At 35.4% G+C, this 18,154-nt stretch overlaps 3 protein-coding genes across 4 annotated transcripts; all 3 read left to right on the top strand.

Moving 5' to 3' along the window:
* Positions 1 to 42: 42 nt before the first annotated feature.
* Positions 43 to 3,394, top strand: LOC129237265 (mitoguardin). Of its 2 annotated transcripts, none has more exons than XM_054871902.1 (5): positions 43 to 158; positions 241 to 496; positions 577 to 1,473; positions 1,549 to 1,857; positions 2,119 to 3,394. In XM_054871902.1, the coding sequence occupies exons 2-5, from the start codon at positions 428 to 430 to the stop codon at positions 2,425 to 2,427; spliced, it is 1,584 nt and encodes a 527-aa protein (XP_054727877.1). In that variant the 5' UTR covers positions 43 to 158; positions 241 to 427; the 3' UTR covers positions 2,428 to 3,394. The 2 variants fall into 2 exon arrangements, with proteins under 2 accessions (XP_054727877.1, XP_054727876.1); XM_054871901.1 differs by having other exon boundaries at positions 65 to 178.
* Positions 3,395 to 3,471: 77 nt separating this feature from the next.
* Positions 3,472 to 4,315, top strand: LOC129238725 (uncharacterized). The gene is made up of 3 exons (XM_054873872.1): positions 3,472 to 3,607; positions 3,672 to 3,851; positions 3,937 to 4,315. The coding sequence occupies exons 1-3, from the start codon at positions 3,554 to 3,556 to the stop codon at positions 4,186 to 4,188; spliced, it is 486 nt and encodes a 161-aa protein (XP_054729847.1). The 5' UTR covers positions 3,472 to 3,553; the 3' UTR covers positions 4,189 to 4,315.
* Positions 4,316 to 15,584: 11,269 nt separating this feature from the next.
* LOC129238904 (uncharacterized) lies at positions 15,585 to 16,905 on the top strand. Its single transcript, XM_054874132.1, has 3 exons — positions 15,585 to 15,723; positions 15,797 to 15,976; positions 16,079 to 16,905. The coding sequence occupies exons 1-3, from the start codon at positions 15,670 to 15,672 to the stop codon at positions 16,319 to 16,321; spliced, it is 477 nt and encodes a 158-aa protein (XP_054730107.1). The 5' UTR covers positions 15,585 to 15,669; the 3' UTR covers positions 16,322 to 16,905.
* Positions 16,906 to 18,154: the final 1,249 nt, after the last annotated feature.

Here is an 18,154-nt window from a genome sequence, read left to right as displayed (position 1 = left end):
GTGAAAGTTAAAATTGAAGGCGCGATAGTAAATTAAATATTTCTGTATCAAAGTTGTATAGCCTAGTGTGAATTTGTTTTCAAAACTAAAGTGCAAAGTGTGAAAAACCGAATAGTGATTGACAATGGAGCAATCGATAAGAGAAAGAGATCCATAAAGTAAAGAAGTTTAAAATCAGGTAAATTGAGAATATCTAGGAAGATCTCGTGATTTGTATTCATTAAATTTACTCTAATTCAGCCGATTGTATGTTTACCGGGTGCTGGGTGTGTGTTAACGACGTTCCTAACAACGGCACACCATTACACCGCCTGATAGTGCCGCAGCACCTAACCTCGAAAGCGCATTCGGGCGTAACCGAGCAATGGTTGAGAGTGTATGAGCACATATTAAATTTCTAAAAAATACGTTAAAGTGCTTAGATAAAATGCAGTGTCTAATTCCGAAATGGTCAGATGTTCGTGTGCTTCCCTTCCGAATGACTACCTCGCAAAAGGTAAGAAACGTAGTTAGAAGTGCAAAGTCTACATATTGCTTTTAATAAATGTTTGCTTAATTGCTAACCTTTCTACTCAGGTTGTTTTCTTCTCGCTCACCGCTGGTGTAGCTTTGATTGGCGTGCTTGCGCGTTTTCTGCGACGCCGAAAACCACCACGTCCGCCCCGTCGAACACGAAAATATACAGGGCGTCGCGCGCGAAACAGCATGCGCAGCCCCAATGACATGATATCTATAGCTGGTTCTAAAGCATCTGCACGCTCGGGGAGTCCACCTGGCTCTACTGTTGCCTACTCGGATCGTATGTCCATGGCATCAGGATCTGTAGGCGGTGGCGCACTCGTGTCGGCTTCACAAAGTCAAACAGGCGCAATTATTATACACTTGACCGCCCAACAGTTAGGTGTGATGGGTATGGAAGCATTAGATACAGTTATTAATTATTGGGAAGATGCGTTGGCTGCACACAACTCACCAGGCGGTGTGCCCGCTTTGCTAACGACTGCTGAGGAGTCTGAGTTTTGTCGGGAAATACAGAATTTGCTAGATATGGCCTACACATTGCAGGAGCAAAGTGAACTACTATTCTTGGACCAGCGTTCAGTACTGTTTCGTGATGAGCCATCTATAGATGAATTAGAAGAAGACGGTATGGGTCATGCGCTGGAGAATGGTATCGACGAAGATAAACATTCGCACAGGTCGATAATGAGCCGAACGGGCTCTGATCCCAATTTTGATTCTGCCGAAAGTTTTGCATCAGCGCTAGATCAGGTGGCTGATATGCGTGATTTCGAAGAATTTGTAGAAACATCTTACGAACAATATCCTTTGTACAATGCCGCCCTAAAACATCATGAAGAAACGCCTATACCCTACCGCACTATACGGGCGGATTTGGTGCACTGTTCTAGTGATACAGAATATTTGGTTAAATTGCATTGTGTGCGCTTGGCATTTCAATATTTGTTCAAAGTAAGCAGTAATGGGCTTCAAAACATATTTTTCTTAAACAAAAAAAAAAATGTAACTGCGTCTGTGCCTTTTTAGGACCCCACTATCGGGCAATGGGTTTGCGATACTGGACGTCAAATACTTACGGATCTACTATGCCTAGGCGATAAGGATACCAAGGAGTTTCTTGTAGGCTACGAGGATATGATCAACTATTTGCAGAATCCCAATAATTGGGACGAAATACAGAAAGAGTTGGAGGCTCGTAATGTGAAAGCGATGACTTTTTATGATATCTGTTTGGATTTCATTGTGTTGGACTCATTCCGTGATTTAGATGCGCCGCCTGCAAGCGTGACAGCGGTCGTGCAAAACCGATTTCTTTCAAATGGATTTAAAGAAATGGTAAGTTAAACAATATTTTATAATTGTGTGCATGGCATATTTTATTGCTTATTGAAAACCACATATGCTTGGCAGCTGAAGCAATAAATATGATAAACAATTTCGTAACGCTATTACAGCAGTAATAGTATAAACAATAAGCACATACCTATCCCAGAATAAGCAAACGCATATAAGTGTGAACTACTTGCTACGATATATAAATATATATCTTGCATACTTTTAGGCACTTTATTAATGTATTTAAACTATATATCACAGGCTCTAAGTACAGCTGTCTGGTCTGTTCTAAAAGCGAAGCAACATGGACTCAAATATCAGAATGGCTTTATGGCTCACTTCTATAACATCTCAGAGCAATTATCACCACTAATGGCCTGGGGTTTCTTTGGACCCGATGAAAATTTGCGAGATATATGTCATTATTTTCGTGACCAGATGCTCGGGTTCCTGGCGGATATTTTTAGTTTTCAAACAAGTCGTTACACAACTGTCGAAGAGTTTGCCGAAGATATACTGCAGCATATGAAGACACGTGTGAACAATATTGGTGCGAAATTTTGTCAATAGAAGTGCGAAGCTGTAATTTATGTAGTTTAGAAATTAATTTTAAAATTGAGTTTTTTTCACGGCTACTGCAAGCATAATGTCAAGCGGAGCTAGGGCAACAATTTATTGCATACATAATTTTCCTTTCTCTATGAAGTAATTCATATTTTTATTATTATTGAACCACTTTTATTATTCCACTTGTTAGGGAGCGTAGATGCTCACTGTGCATGAAATGTGCTTAAACAAGAAAAGTGAAGAGCTTCTACCGCCACTTTAGTGTGTTCTTCACTTTTTAGTATGTATGTAGTAAGAGCAAATATACATAAAGTATATGTAAAGTACTCGCTGATATGCTTTCCTTTTTTCTAGGTTGTAGGAAGAAACTTTTGTTATGATTATGTAATTAATTTAAAATTAATATGATACAAATTGGGACTATACTAAGTTGATATTGGTGAGACGCAAAGAAAATGTGACTAAGAAATGTATTTTATTTAATTTGTTATTCAGAAGAGGCGAACTCGGAAGGAACGGAGTTTGAATTAGTATAAAAAAGATAGACTAATTGTTGTTAGTGTAGAAATTGAGCAAAAAATGCGAGACGTGGCAAAAGGATCATAAAATATACATATTTTTGTTTTTTCTTTAGAATTATTATATGTTTGCGTAGGTTTGGTGAATGTTATATTTTACTTAAAATCTAATAGTGAAATAAACGTAGAATAGCCACAAATATACGACAAAACGATACCCAAGTTTGTTAATGATTTCCACACGCACTTCGTGTTCAAATATTAAAAAAAAAGTATTGTTACCAAGTAACAAGAGCATTTAAATTCTATGATTCTTCTGAGCTTTCTGTGTCACATTTCGATATTACCTTTATTTTATATGAAAAAAATCTTAACATAGCGAATATATTTCAGTTACATATGTATGTATAGCTAATTTGTTTAAAATAAATCTTAAAATTACTTTACACTAATTTCTGGAATTCACTGTTCTTCGGTTATTGAAAACAGATAAAGAAGACGAAGTAGGTTTATGATAATTGACAAAAAATTGAGTTATACACAAGACAGTTCCATTGATCAGAACACATACGTACGTACACACACAATAAATATTTAAAAGGGCGTTAAATATGAAATGGCCTTCCGTGAGTGAAATAGTCTCCGTTCTCCAGATTGTGATTGCGGTTTGTACATTATTATGCCAGTGCGTAGTTATAGCATTAATTTGTGTGTCATTAAAAATGACAGATTCTCTGCTTGCCTGCGATACTTCTGTTCTCGATGGTCATAACCTTTCCATATGATATGAAATTGTTCACGTATCAGTGTTCGCTTTCTACAACAATGGTACTCTGCCTGATCTTCGGTTTCAGCACGTGGTTTTACAATTCCCACTATCCAAAAACGCGTTTCCATGTACGCGTTTTGGTAAGCAATAAAATGAAATGAGCTGACGGCTTCCTAGGTGTATATATGTATTTATGGTTAACATATTTTTTTCGGTTGCTTTCAGATTGCCGGAATATTATGGATTTTATTTATTTTCGGAGTTGTAACCGCGGTCTTATTTGATTTGCAATTCAGTAAAGATTTGATATACGGCGTATTCGACCCAGACCTCTTCGATTCTAGAGATTATGCTATATTATATTTCGGTATGGGTTTAGGCGCCCTAGCCCACCTCTTACTGCTGATTGTTAGTATTATATTGACTGTAAGTGTTTGCAGGTGTAGTTGTGCTCTTCGAAGCACATTTTCAAACTAAAACAAACTTTGAACCATCTTTATTGTTATGGCAACGGCATAAATTATTCCCAAAATGATCCAACTTATATACAATATATATGTATATAAAATTTAAGTGTGAGTAATAGTATATTTGTAATCGTATATTTTGAGTAATACCATCGATATTTGTCGAATATAATAATATTTGTCGAATGTAAACCAAACCGACAGGATTTTTAATTTTTTGTCTATCTATTTTACTATTTAACCCAGCAAATATCAGAGAACGTTAATATTTAGAAGTCTCACGATCTACGAAGAGTGTGAATTGTCAAAAATGAAGTCTAACTACGAAGACTTTCTCCTGTTGTTGTAGCAGCATAAACATTCCCCATACTTACATACGGGGGATGCTGCTGTAGTGGCAATCCTTGGCCGGATATAAATCCGGGTCGTTTCGCTAACGTAGAACCGACTGCCGTGGAAACGACGAAGACTTTCTCCTCGCCCAGCTCGTTGGCGGGGAAATTCTTAACAGAGCTGATTACAGTGAATTATTTCTAAGTGCATTGCCTCTGCACAGTTTTTGGCTTCTGTATGAAATCAAATTGACTAATGGCCGACGGCATTTGAATTAGCATTTCTATGACAACCGAAATTTTATTCAATTTACATTTTATTACGTATTATTTATGCATTTTCTAGATATATATGAAACACACATACAGTCGACTGCTGTTTACTTTCGGGCTCATACACGTAAATCCATGATTCATCACCTGTCACGATGCACAGTGCGGCCGATTCCCGAAAAGCTGGCCAAAACTCAAAAAATTAAGTAATTGATTCAAAATTTCTTACTCGGGGGTTGTCGGGGTCGCTGATTACGAATTTGATCTTAAAATTTTGAAAATCCACCCCCTTCCACCCCTATTGGCCACCCCCTCACGTGAAATAGCGTATATTCTAGAACATAATCAAGATGCATGTAAATTTATATGTTTTCGGGGTCGCAAGGTAGCAAGTGGTAGCAGCTGAATCTTGTTTTATTCAGTAACCATTACTTTTTTGAGTAACCTTTAATAGGTTTCAAAGCAGCATATGACGGCGTTGTATTACTATACAGTTTGAAAACTCAAATTTTATAAAAAAATTGAAAAAAATGTATCTACGTATTACTGCAGCTAAAAATTTTGTGTCGAGGTATTGATATGTACTAAAGATTTCTCGTATTTTACTAACCTTCCGAAGATGATTCCATTTGGTTTTGTTCAATTTACTCCATTACAAAATCTTTCAAATGTGTACAACTTTCAACTTACAACTTGCGACTGAAAATACAGAGTATACTTAGGGTACAGGACGTTGCTATGAACGGTTTTCACTACTCAAGGCATTACTGTAGCCAACCCAAAGACAAAAAAACTCTATCTAGAAACTTTTTTCTTCGACTTTTGGCCAGCTTTTTGGGAATCGGCCGCACTGTGCGATGCCATAGACGTGTTTCGAAGCCCCGCGATCGTATTTTTTGAGCATTTCCTTCGACCAATCGACACGAGCCTTTTTTTGAGCGATTGACAAATTGTGCGGGATCCAACGCGAACAAATTTTTTTGACAGTCAAATGTTTATGCAATATGGAATGTATGCTGGTCCAACTATGCCTAAGATTGTCTCAATCTCACGATAGGTCACATGACGATCTTGCAATGTCAGTTCGCGCACAGCATCAATGGTTTTCAGAACAACAACTGATTTTGGACGACCTTCTCGAAATTCGTCTTGGAGTGAACTACGACCACGATTGAATTCACCATACCATCGATAAACACTGGTCCTTGATGGAGCTTCATCGCCAAAAAATGAATTAAGTTCATCCATGCAATGTTGCGGAGTTAATCCACGTCGAAAGTTGTAAAAAATAATCGCACGAAAATGTTCACGATTTAATTCCATTTTTGGACCGAGATCAATCTTTTAAGTTACTGTAAACAACACAAATAGCGCTGGTATTTCAAAACGTTCTGAGTACGTAAAAGCCAAAAAATGTCAAACATATGTTAAGCAAGCCACTGACGGGAAGAGTATAATATGTATTTGTGTGTAAAAGGAAGTGAGGAGAGAATGAGAAAAAATATAGCTTAAAAAAACTAAAAAACACGCTTTTATTGCTAATCGAACTAAAAAGTAGAAAATAAATTTTAATGACAAAGGGACCTATAATGAAGTAATAGCAAATCGAAGGATCAGTCATAGTCAACTACCTCAGAACAGAATTATAACAAAAATTAAGATACAAATAGAGTAATTCAAATTAGAGTTAAAAGCGTGGGATGCATTTTGCTTCACTTTCATAACCCTCTGTACATAGGTAGTTGCCAATAGAATGATTGTATTGTAATATTTACTATATCAAGCATCCAAGCATATTTTATTTTCTACTTTTTAGTTCGATTAGCAGTAAAAGCGTGTTTTTTAGTTTTTTTTTAACTATTTTTTATTTTTAGTATATGTAGGTGTTTACGAGTAATATACACAATATATATTACACAACCGCACACTAAATACTAACCTCAATGGTGGTGTGGAAACTAAAAATTCCCAATTTTTGTTTAAAAAAATACCCAATTCATGTTTCTACCGGTATGGCAATATTGGCAAATGTTATAAAAAATGCACATTTTTCAGCGCTCTCACGAGAAAAAGAGTTTCGCATCTAGTCATCTATGTTGTGTGTTCCGAGTCGATCAGATTTTTAGAAGCCAGTGAAAATTAAGCTCAAAGATTCCGTTACAGTCATTCATACATACAACTCGAGCTAATAAAAGTGTGTTAAAAAAATAAAATATTAATCCTGACAATCCTAATAAGGATAATGGAAAATTTATCTCACATGTCTCACACTGCACTCGTTCTTCGTGACTATTTCGCCAAAAATTCCACGCATATCGTTCCGCAACCACCGTATTCGCCTGATTTGGCTCCGTGTGACTTCTGGCTATTCCCAAAACTCAAGAGACCACTACCGGAAATGGACTATTTGGCATGTTTCGGGGATTGGAAAACTCGTTGGCATAAGTGTATTTCATCGAGAGGGCATTATTTTGAAGGGGATGAAATTGATTTACAAGAATAAATGACGATTTTTCATTTTACAACCAAATTCACCTTACTTTTTGCCCACAGGTAAAAAAAAGAAAATATTAATCCTGGCAATCCCAATAAGGATAATGGAAATTTTTTTATCAAATTATTGCATTGTCATCGGTCCTTGATAGGTGTGCAAAATTTCAAGTCGATCAGATGTTTAGAAGCCAGTGAAAATTAAGCTCAAAGATTCCGTTACATACATACATACATACATACATACAACCCGTCCTAATAAAAGTGTGTTAAAAAAGCGCTTCAATATGGTTGCAAGACTGGTTTAAAAGGCGAGATGAGTGTACATTTTTTTCAAATTTTTTATATTAGCGTTTTGCTTACTTTATATTTTCTAATAAAATTTGCCAAATTTTAGTTTCATATTTCTGTACTTATATTTATCGCTCTATTTTTCCACAATGATGGCTGGCTTTTGAACAAATTTATAAGTTCCTGAATAAATGTTTTGCTTAATGTTGCCATTTGTCCGCTCAGGTGCACACTTCTAAATTTCTTTTGATATAAAAAAAGTGTGAAAAACAAATAAATTTAAAAGCAAAAATATATTTTGTCTTTAAAAACTAGTCCTGCACCCAAATTGAACGATCGTCAAAAAATCCACACATTTGTGGCGAAATGAGTTTCAACCGATTGTATCGATTTGTTTCACGTCTGGTTTTTTTTTTTTTATAGAGGTGGCACAAAGCATTGAAAGGCAAAAAGTGTGACACTTACCTTTCAGCTCCCCCACTAAAAACCTATCCCCCCGTTTCCGTCCCGCGGATCAACCGTTAGTATTATTTCCCGGAAGGGGGGTTGGCCTATTGCCTCTTCATGAAGATATGCGCTGTTGTTCAGCGCGACGCAGTTTGGAGACTACTATTTTTGCCATATTACATACAGCGGACCAATGTTCTTCTGACTCAATCATCATATCCACTAGGTTAACAGCCGTAATTGGCTTCCCCATCCTAATGCTTAACTCCTCCCTTTCGAACGCAGATCGCGGACAGACAAACAACATGTTCTGAGTCTTCTGCAGTTGGTGCACCATAAGAATAGTACGCTAAGCCTTCGTGCTTAAACCTATGTATATAAATAGGATTTAAAGCATTCATATCCAGTCAGTATTTGGGTCAGATAGTATTCTAATTATCCATGTTTACGATTAACCCATTTGGAAATTATGGGAATCAAGCGGTACGCCCAGCGCCTGTTGAGTAACGAACTCCATTTTTCCTGCCATGAACGCAAGTTACGTTCTCTTGCTTCCTTGCGTATTGTCACTCTTTTGCCATTAAATTGATTGGGGGTAGTCCTGCAATAACCATAATAGCGTCTCCTGATAGCATGCGAAACGCGCAGCACACTCTGAGGGCACGCAATCGGTATACTGATTTCATACACTTAAAATATGAACTTTAATTTGTAGCTTCCGCCCATGCTGGAGCTGCATAAGACAAAATCAATGAGACGACAGTGTTAAGCAGGCTCCTGCAGGTTTGCCTACGCAAAGTGCTCTTACTAGTCCGGGAGCCAGGGGTCGATTTTGGACTGCGTTTTTATACCGTTAAATTCTTGTTGGCATTTAGTAGAATAAAAAAAATAGTCAACTGCGCGGTAGAGGGGGAAAACACGTCAGCTGAACAGGTGAACTTGTAAAAAAAATTGAAAAGTAAAACTACTTTATGCCGATTGAAATTTTTTTACAACATTTTTAGTCCGGGAGCCATGGGTCATTTTGACCTCATCATTTCATACCGACTGATTTTAATACTGAAGGCAGACGCCATCCGATGGTGTACCCACCGTGCGTGGTAGATGTCTCCTCAGCTTCACGGAGTAATTAAGCCACGAACACAACAGCTATATCGTCAGCAAATCCTACAATTTGTGACCCTAGAGGTAGAATGAGGCGCAAAACCCCATCGAACATAATGTTCCATAACAAAGGGCCTAGGTCTGAGCCTTGTGGAACTCCGCCAGTTATTTTGTGCTCCTTTACACCAGCATCGGTTTTATAGCGCAGGGTAGCGTTTAGTCGCAGAAAGGTAACTGGCAACAATGCTACGAATGTACATTGGAACTTCGAAACCATCAAGCATGATCAGAATTTTGCTCCAATTCGCCGTATTGAAGGCGTTTTTAACGTCCAGCGTCGTAATAAGGCAGTACTCCTTGCTACCGTGTAGCCATCGAGTTCCTCCAATTGCCTTCTGCGCAATGGTTTTGACTGCGGATACAGCATCTGTGGTTTCACGTCTGTGGCCTAATTTATTTGTGCGTGACATTTGTCGGCTTTATTTACATTGAGAATATTTTTCCGAGTTTAATCTTCGTCTTCACCTTCAAGCAGGCAAATTTCCCTCTCGCAACTGCAGTTTTACTTAGTTTTGGATCATGATTCAATAATAAAAGGTTTACTCGGTAAGTAGCTTCCTCATTCACTCTTGATAAATCGCCTCCTTTAGCAAGACACTGGGTTGCAAACTCTAGAAATTTTTAGCAAAAGTGGAAGAAAAGTAAAATTCGTAGGAAAAACGTTTCGTATGCCAAAGGGTGTATAAGCCCGTGCTCCATAGGTCGATAATCAAAGCGATATGGAGAACATCCTGATATACAGCTTAAATCAGGACATCATGGAGCATCTTTTTAGGGCAATGAACGTGAAAGATGGACGTTTTGACAATTTGAGTCCAATGCCTTTCAAATACAGGTGGGGGAAGTACTTACTACGTTACTTTAAAGATACATAAGTTACCAACAAGAGCTTATTTAGCAATATGTAATTAATCACAGCCTCCTGATGGCAGATGGAGAGAGATTATGAGGAGTTGATGGCAGGAATACACTCGGAAGTGTGCCATTGCCTGTCGAGAAGCCTCGATATATTCACAGCTTGTTGTTAGTCAACTAAATTTATGATGATTTCGATTTTCCTCTGAAAGGCTTTCATAAGGGCCATAATACTTACGTAATATAATAGTGTCATATTGGCAAAACTTCTCAACTTCGTGATCAGTTTTCAATTTAAAAACTAATTCACAAAATATCAATCTGGGTTTAACTTAATAACCTTTTTTTCAATATCATTCCTGGCAATTTCCGTTTGTACCATTTATAATTTAAGTAAAAACAAAGCATTTTTACTAACATTTTTACCAAAAAGGTATTTAATTTTTCCACTTTCTTCGCCCTTCTTAAATGCGACCTTTTGTAAGGGAGTGTCAAAATTCTAATGTTTGAAGTGAGCAAACCTTTAATAATTATTATCGCCAAGACTCAAGCAAAAGTCGTCAATTCTAGCGACAAAGTCGCTAAATTGGCAACACTGGATTCAATTATAAAAAAAAAGTTTTGACGACAAAAATGATTTAGCGACTTATCTGGCGACTTTTTGAGAGCAAATCAAAACCGTTTTAGGCAATAGATACTTTTCTGTCAACTTGATTACCCGTGAATGCCCTTTACCTTTCAATCCGTCGCCATTTTTTTCAAATGAAAATTTTCAAAATTCCGTACGTTCAACGATAACTACATTTATACAAATTAACAAGCAATTTCAATTTTTAATTCCAAATAATCCGTTTTTGAGTAATCGATGGGACCATGGAGGAGAAAATGCTCCACGAGATTGTTTATAATTTTTTTTATAAATTAATATTTTTCCATAAAAATTTAGGATGACAGTCTTTAATGGACACTGAATAAAATAAAAAAAATCCAATCCACAAATTCCTTCATTTTCCCCCAAAAATCACTTATTTCTTTGGCTGTCACAGTGGTGTTCCCCCTTAAAGCGTAGCTTTTTTATGCCACTTTTTCTTTACTATGCTTAAATATATTTTATAAATCCACTTCAAGACTTTAATTAATAATAATATAGTAAATTGTTGCATGATTTGTCTGGTTTTATTATAAAAGCGTGATAGTTAATATTATTAATTTTATAAATTTTCAAATTTCCATTTGAATCCAGTACTGGATCAACTTCGTAAATAACTTTTTCAACATTTCTTGAATCAATGATATTTTAAAGACACAAATGTTTTTCAGACACAAATTAACAAAGCGTTAAAAAATTTAGTAGATCTATCGAATCATAATAAAAAAAACCAGCATTTCAGGAGATTGAAACTAACTTCCATTGATCTCAAATTTCAGTAGAGTTGGTATTACTGGTTTAATTATTATTCATCTAAAAATTTTAAGTCCGCAGCTGGCCTCCTGTGCACCTCTCAGGATGAAATTTAGGATCCGCCCCTGATGGAGTTAGCGACTTTCTAGCGACTTTTGATATTGGCAATAGCGACTCAGATTTATTGGCGTTGGCAATACTGATTGAATCATGGTTTTGGATATGAAAAAGCATTAAATGCTCATTCAAAGAAAAAAATATCAAAAAAGAGAATCTCTTTCAAAAAGAGCCACGAAATACTTTTTTGCTGTACAGTAGGTTCTGTTTTTATGCGGCTTTTTTTTATGCGGTTTTGAAATAGTGCGGTTTTTTTTTTTATAATTACAAAATGCATGTCGACCTATCGGGAATTATACATATAAACAAGATTCTAAGCCAGCTAAGCAAAAACTCATCACAGATTACATCAGAAATGCTAACCTACAAGTATGGAACCGCCTGCATAACTATCTAGATCAGACGTGTACATTTCCTCAAGTGACGAAAGTGATTTTACGCCAAATCCTAAACGAATGCACAACATGGGGGTATTGTCTGATTTTATTTCTGACTTAAATTTATTTTTCGATTCTGACGTTTCTTAAATAAAGATATAATTTTCAAAAATACAATATTTTGTTTATGCGATTTTATTTAATTATTTCAGATTCATGCGGTCTATGGAACGTATCTATAGTTATAATATGGGAGTAGTGCCCTTTTTTATGCGATTTTATTACATTATTTCAGATTTATGCGGTTTTAGCACTTTTGAAACGTATCTATAGTTTTACTATAGAACTGGTAGCTTTTTTTATGCTGTTTTTTTTTATGCTGTTTCTTGCGGAACGTATCTACCGCATAAAAAGAGAACCTACTGTATTTGAGGTTATGAAGCAAGATAAGGTACTCCTTTTTCAAAAAGGTCGTTATGGCTTCTGCAGTATTATCTGCTATTTTTGTGGTTATTTCTACTATAAATAGCTTTAATTCGTTTATTTAGGAAATTCGAAGGTTTTCTAAAATTAATAAAAGGGAAGATCTAATATTCTTGCGTAACCTCAAACGGAGCAAAAAATTAGATTTGCACTTGCAAAACATCAAATCTTATAAGAATCAAAAAATTTTCAATAGCACTAAAATTTTCTCAGGGTGGCTTTTTTAAGTTTCTGTTTTTTTTAATTACACAAAAAGTTTTATTAGAATTTGGGAGCTTCAAATTAAAAGAAATATATGGTAAATAAAAAATTTAAATTATCTGTTTACGTAGGTTTGGTGAATGATATAATTTACTTAAATGAAATAGACTTAGTATAGCCACAAATAAACGAAAACACGATACCCAAGTTTCTTAAGTAGTCCAGTCAAAAGAAGATTTAACTTAATAATTTTAGGAGTATGCGAGTTTATGGTTTTATTATGTAAAGCCCATCACTGTGAACTTAAGTTTGAGTTTTCGGGGTCGGGGGTTGTGTCCCGCGGCCGCCATCTTGGAAATAAGGGTGAAACTGGTTTTTGCGATTATCTCGTGAATTTCGAAAGTTACGAAAATTTTGTAAAAATACTTTTTTGTAGATAATAATATTATCTACAACTTTCATTCAAAACTTTTTATTGTAAAATTAATAATAAAAAAGTTATAAACGAAATTACGCGAAAAATTAAGGGATGAATTGTTTTAAAGCGAAATAACTTTTTTTTTATTGATTTTATGGAAAATATACATCAGAGCTTTTTTATATTTATTCTTTTGTGAACATTTTTGTCTATAAGTTTTTTCCGCTATCTTTATTTAGTCGTATGATTTTGAGCTGCTAAGCGGAGCAACCAATACATTAGCGAAGCGCGTACATGATTACACAGGCCGACAAAATTTAACCAACATTCAGACCCAGAAACCAGACTATATATTTCCGAAGGTTTATGATGCGCTGAATCCAAATCTGGCCTCAGAATTGCTCTATCTGGTTTTCGAGATATCCTAACCTAAAAGTGCAAAAAACACCATTTTTGCCCATATTTGAGGTTATGTAGCCTTGCAGATGTTTTCTTTCACCAAAATTAAAGGATGGCATCTTTAAATACAAGCTTTTTTTTCAAATGGCGTTTTGTTTGCTCAAATATCATTTTTTTCGCAGAGATATCGCATTTTGAAATTTTCATGTTTCGAAATTTTCCTACACCTGAAAATCGATTAAGATAACATAGACATGATATAGTCGATTACTAATTTAGATAGCGGAAAAAATTTGTAGACAACCCCCGCGGGACACAACCCCCGACCCCGAAAACTCAAATTTAAGTTCCCCATCATAATAAAACCATAAACTCGCATACTCCTAAAATTACTTAGTTGGCTATTTTTTTTGTCTCTTTTGACTGGACTAAAGGGGTTATATACCTTGTGAGCTCGAAAAAATGGACGATCGTCATATTTTTTTTTAATGTTTTAGAACTTTTATTCAAATGAGGCATATATCTTACTGAAGGGTAACTCTCGAAGAATACATACAGAATTGGTGTTTTTATTTAAAAAAATGTTATTATTTATTGTTTATATCGCCCCTCCCACGAAACGCTTTTTTTTAGAAGAGGCTTGCGGTGATCACGGTAGCACATGAGCAGCTCAACTGAAATCAAAAAAATTAAATGATTATTGTAGAAAAATGTTTTTTAGTGAATCTTAACGGCTTATTTACCCAAAAAAAATTTTTCTCGATATGAAAACCGCTTTGCACCAAAGAAACGATGTTTGAGAGGTTGAAAAATTAGAAAAAAATTAATTCCAGCGAACTATGCAACTATTTATTGTATAAAAAGTGAACCGTTCAGATTCACGAGGTTGTAACTTCGAATAATTAAAAAAAAAAAATGTATGCAAAGCGGTCAAATAGTTTTTGATAAATAATGATCACCGCGAAGGTAATTTTCAAAAAAACACGACTTCGAGATAATCGCGCCTAAAGCTTTGCGTGCACTTCATTTATGGATAATTTGCGCGCTTCCACGGTCTGTAACGTTCGTCGTAGTGCTCCGATCTTTATGATTTTTTGAGTTTATATTTTTAAGATAAATGTACTTTTCGAATATGCCATAAAAAATTTTCGATTTTTTAGTCCAACACAAGATAATCCCTTAACGATTTCCACACGCACTTCATGTTCAAATATTAAAAAAAGTATTGTTACCAAGTAATAAGAGCATTTCAATTCTATGATTCTTCTGAGCTTTCTGTGTCACATTTCGATATTTGTTTTATTTTATATGAAAAACTAGCATTTCCCAGTGGGCTTCGCACCACCATACATAAAATGTTTTTTTTATATCGCAAGAAATTTTTCATATTAAATAAGTTTTCTTTATAGAACTCGTAAAATGTTTAAACAGTTGAATTAGTTGATTTTTTTCACTCAACATACTTTCTAAAAATGTCACAATAGCCTTTTCTGTACTTTTTTTAAATTTGATTGTGGTGGTCACCTACATATATACAGGTAAGGTGAAAGAGCCGATAAAAACTTGTAATTAAACTTTGATTCTTTAATTTCCATTTCAATTTTTTACGCTAAATAAATTATGCTAAAATAAATAAAGTTAAAAATGTTTTTCCAGTTCCTTGAATGCTCCAGTTTTTATTATATTTTCGTCCAAAATTAATATTAACACAATACAACACACAACACTTACAACCACAACAGTACAACAGAAACGCTCATAAGCGGCTGTGTATTTGTTGTTGTTTTTCCCATACAGGCATTTCGTATGAGAGGAAACCATTACTCACATAAAATGTCATAACTCAGGAACGGCTGCACCGATTTCAATCAAACTTCACACAAACCACCTCCTCAAAGATAGAAAAGAACTCTAAAATGTTTGTGTCAATCGGTTCGGCGGTTCTTGAGTTATAAGATTACCAAGGAAATGTAACTTCTTTTTATATATATAGACAATCTATTAACATAGCGAATATATTTCAGTTACATATGTATGTATAGCTAATTTGTTTAAAATAAATCTTAAAATTACTTTACACTAATTTCTGGAATTCACTGTTCTTCGGTTGTTGAAAACAGACAAAGAAGACGAAGTAGGTTTATGATAATTGACAAAAAATTGAGTTATACCCAAGACAGTTCCATTGATCAGAACACATACGTACGTACACACACAATAAATATTTAAAAGAGCATTAAATATGAAATGCCTTTCCGTGAAAGAAATTGCCTCCGTTCTCCAGATTGTGACTGCGGTTTGTATACTATTATCCAGTGGGTAGTTATAGCAATAAACTATAACAGGTTGTGTGTTATTAAAAATGACAGATTCTCTGCTTGCCTGCTATACTTCTGTTCTCGATGGTCATAGCCTTTCCGGATGATATGAAATTGTTCATGTATCAGTGTTCGCTTTCTACAACAATGGTACTCTGCCTGATCTTCGGTTTCAGCACGTGGTTTTACAATTCCAACTATCCAAAAACACGTTTCCATGTACGCATTCTGGTAAGTATTAAATGGAACGAGCTGAAGGTCTCGTATTATATATGTATAGGTGTATATATGTACAATATTTATTGTTAACATATTCTTTTCTCTTGCTTTCAGATTGTCGTAATACTATGGATTTTATTTATTTTGGGGGTTATAACCGCAGTCTTATTTGATCTGCAATTCTGTCAAGAACTGATATACGGCGCATTCGATGCAGATATTTTCGATACTAGTGATTATATTATATTATATATCGGCATGGGTTTAGGCGCCCTAGCCCATCTCGTACTATTGACTGTTAGTATTATATTGACTATAGGTGTCTTTCGAAAAAGACGTAGCTCAAACAAACTGTGAATCTACTTTGTTGTTATGGCTACGGCATAAATTACATATTCCCGAAAAGTTTTGAAATTTTCTTAAACGCAGTCAACAGAGAACGTTAATTTTTAGAAAACTCATCTAGTCACCCCACGAAGACTAATCACCACAGACCAAGACGAATCTATTAAAGCTGGTATCGGTAAATCAGCTGATTTGTTTTTTGTTTTTCGCCGAGTCTATGTGGCTGTCAGCTCAGAATGAAAGAAGGCAAATTCATTCCTTGTTTTCTACTTTTCGTTGACAATCAAACGTACAAAATATTGTTGTTGGCCTAGTGCCACCACCTTAGATGAATGCGCCTTGCCACAGACATATTTTTCACGAAAAGTTAATAGCAAGAGACTGAATTATGTAAATTTAGCAGCAGTCAAGTAGAATTCATTTGTGATTAGAAAGAATCTTGACGCTGTAGGCTAGCCTTTTAATATAACCATGCACTTTTTCTACATATTTACGTTTCATTTCATTTAAAAATCTCTCTTTTTGAATTATTTCACATTTCGTTACTCATTCAATTATATAATATATAAAAATATCATTAAAAAACAAATTCAATAGAATCATCCAAAAAATAAACCGTACTTTAAAACTTTGTTGACCTCATATGGGAATGAAATTATTAATTTAATAAAGGGTGGTTAAGTTTCAAGGGCCGGTGTTGATTTTGAATAAAATACCATTTTTTAAGAAATTATTGTCATTTCTCTTTATTTGATAATATTGGTATAACTGAATTATGTATGGAGCAAAATATCGGCCAAATGGCCGCCGCGACCTCGGCGGCACACCTCCAAAGACCACCAAATGCAAATAGTTCCTTATCTAAAGGGTGGTTAAGTTTTAAGGGCCGGTGTTGATTTTGAATAAAATAGAATTTTTTTAGGAAATTATTGTCATTTATCTTTATTATGATAATATTGGTTTGGCTCAATTACGTATGGGACAAAATATCGGCCAAATGGCTGCCGCGGCCTCGACGGCACACCTTCATCCGATGTTCAAAATTTTCGATGACGCTGAGGCATAATTGAGGTTCTATGCCGAATTATCTCATCCTTCAGCTCTTGAATTGTTGATGGCTTATCGACATACACATTTTCTTTCAAATAACTCCAAAGAAAGAAGTCGAACGGTGTCGTTGACGTTTAGGTGTGGTTCACATTCAACATCGGCCCTTGAAATTTATATTTACCTGCTATCAGAGAACAAAAAATAATTGCCTCGAATTTTCCTTAGTATCGAAATGTCTAGGACAGAACTTTTTTATGATCTACTTGTTGCTGCATTCTGCATCTTACTGTATGCTCCTGCGCGCACTTGACTCACAGCGGCTGCGGCTGTCGAGCATTTACATATGTATGTATATACATATATGGATGCAAACATATATGTATACGGAGCCGCGGCCGTTCGACCTGAGAAAAATTCACGATTCACCAAATATTGGCAAATATTTGCATAAGAAATATTCCAATATTGACTATTTTCAAAAGGTCATCAATGATTTCTTCAATGTTAGATGTAGAATTTTGTCATTATTGAGAAAAATTGGCATATGGGCGGCTAGTTTTATGAATGAAAGTACTTTGCTCTTAGAAGTATGAGCTGGAACTTATGAATGAATTTGATTTGTTGTTTCCTGTCAGGAATCACTGGGTTGTTTTGCAGGTGGCCGTGTTAAGCCACGTATTGGCCTCGTAAGTTTTATCAATAAAAACCTTGATGTATCGAACTATTTCCACTATGTTCGGCCCTAAAAATTTCTCCGGCTCCAATTGGATACTCCAAAGAACCGCATTACGCAAA

The sequence above is a fragment of the Anastrepha obliqua genome, chromosome 2 (assembly GCF_027943255.1).
Source record: "Anastrepha obliqua isolate idAnaObli1 chromosome 2, idAnaObli1_1.0, whole genome shotgun sequence".
NCBI classification, from domain to species: domain Eukaryota; kingdom Metazoa; phylum Arthropoda; class Insecta; order Diptera; family Tephritidae; genus Anastrepha; species Anastrepha obliqua.
This window is presented reverse-complemented; position numbering and strand designations above follow the sequence as displayed.

Bases quoted from the DNA above. Each gene is read 5' to 3' on its own strand.
- LOC129237265 (XM_054871902.1), top strand. From the start codon at position 428: ATGCAGTGTCTAATTCCGAAATGGTCAGATGTTCGTGTGCTTCCCTTC. The intron at 497-576 runs GTAAGAAACGTA...CTTTCTACTCAG, and splicing joins GAATGACTACCTCGCAAAAG to GTTGTTTTCTTCTCGCTCAC. The intron at 1,474-1,548 runs GTAAGCAGTAAT...GTGCCTTTTTAG, and splicing joins CATTTCAATATTTGTTCAAA to GACCCCACTATCGGGCAATG.
- LOC129238725 (XM_054873872.1), top strand. From the start codon at position 3,554: ATGAAATGGCCTTCCGTGAGTGAAATAGTCTCCGTTCTCCAGATTGTG. The intron at 3,608-3,671 runs GTTTGTACATTA...TAAAAATGACAG, and splicing joins TTCTCCAGATTGTGATTGCG to ATTCTCTGCTTGCCTGCGAT. The intron at 3,852-3,936 runs GTAAGCAATAAA...GGTTGCTTTCAG, and splicing joins GTTTCCATGTACGCGTTTTG to ATTGCCGGAATATTATGGAT.
- LOC129238904 (XM_054874132.1), top strand. From the start codon at position 15,670: ATGAAATGCCTTTCCGTGAAAGAAATTGCCTCCGTTCTCCAGATTGTG. The intron at 15,724-15,796 runs GTTTGTATACTA...TAAAAATGACAG, and splicing joins TTCTCCAGATTGTGACTGCG to ATTCTCTGCTTGCCTGCTAT. The intron at 15,977-16,078 runs GTAAGTATTAAA...TCTTGCTTTCAG, and splicing joins GTTTCCATGTACGCATTCTG to ATTGTCGTAATACTATGGAT.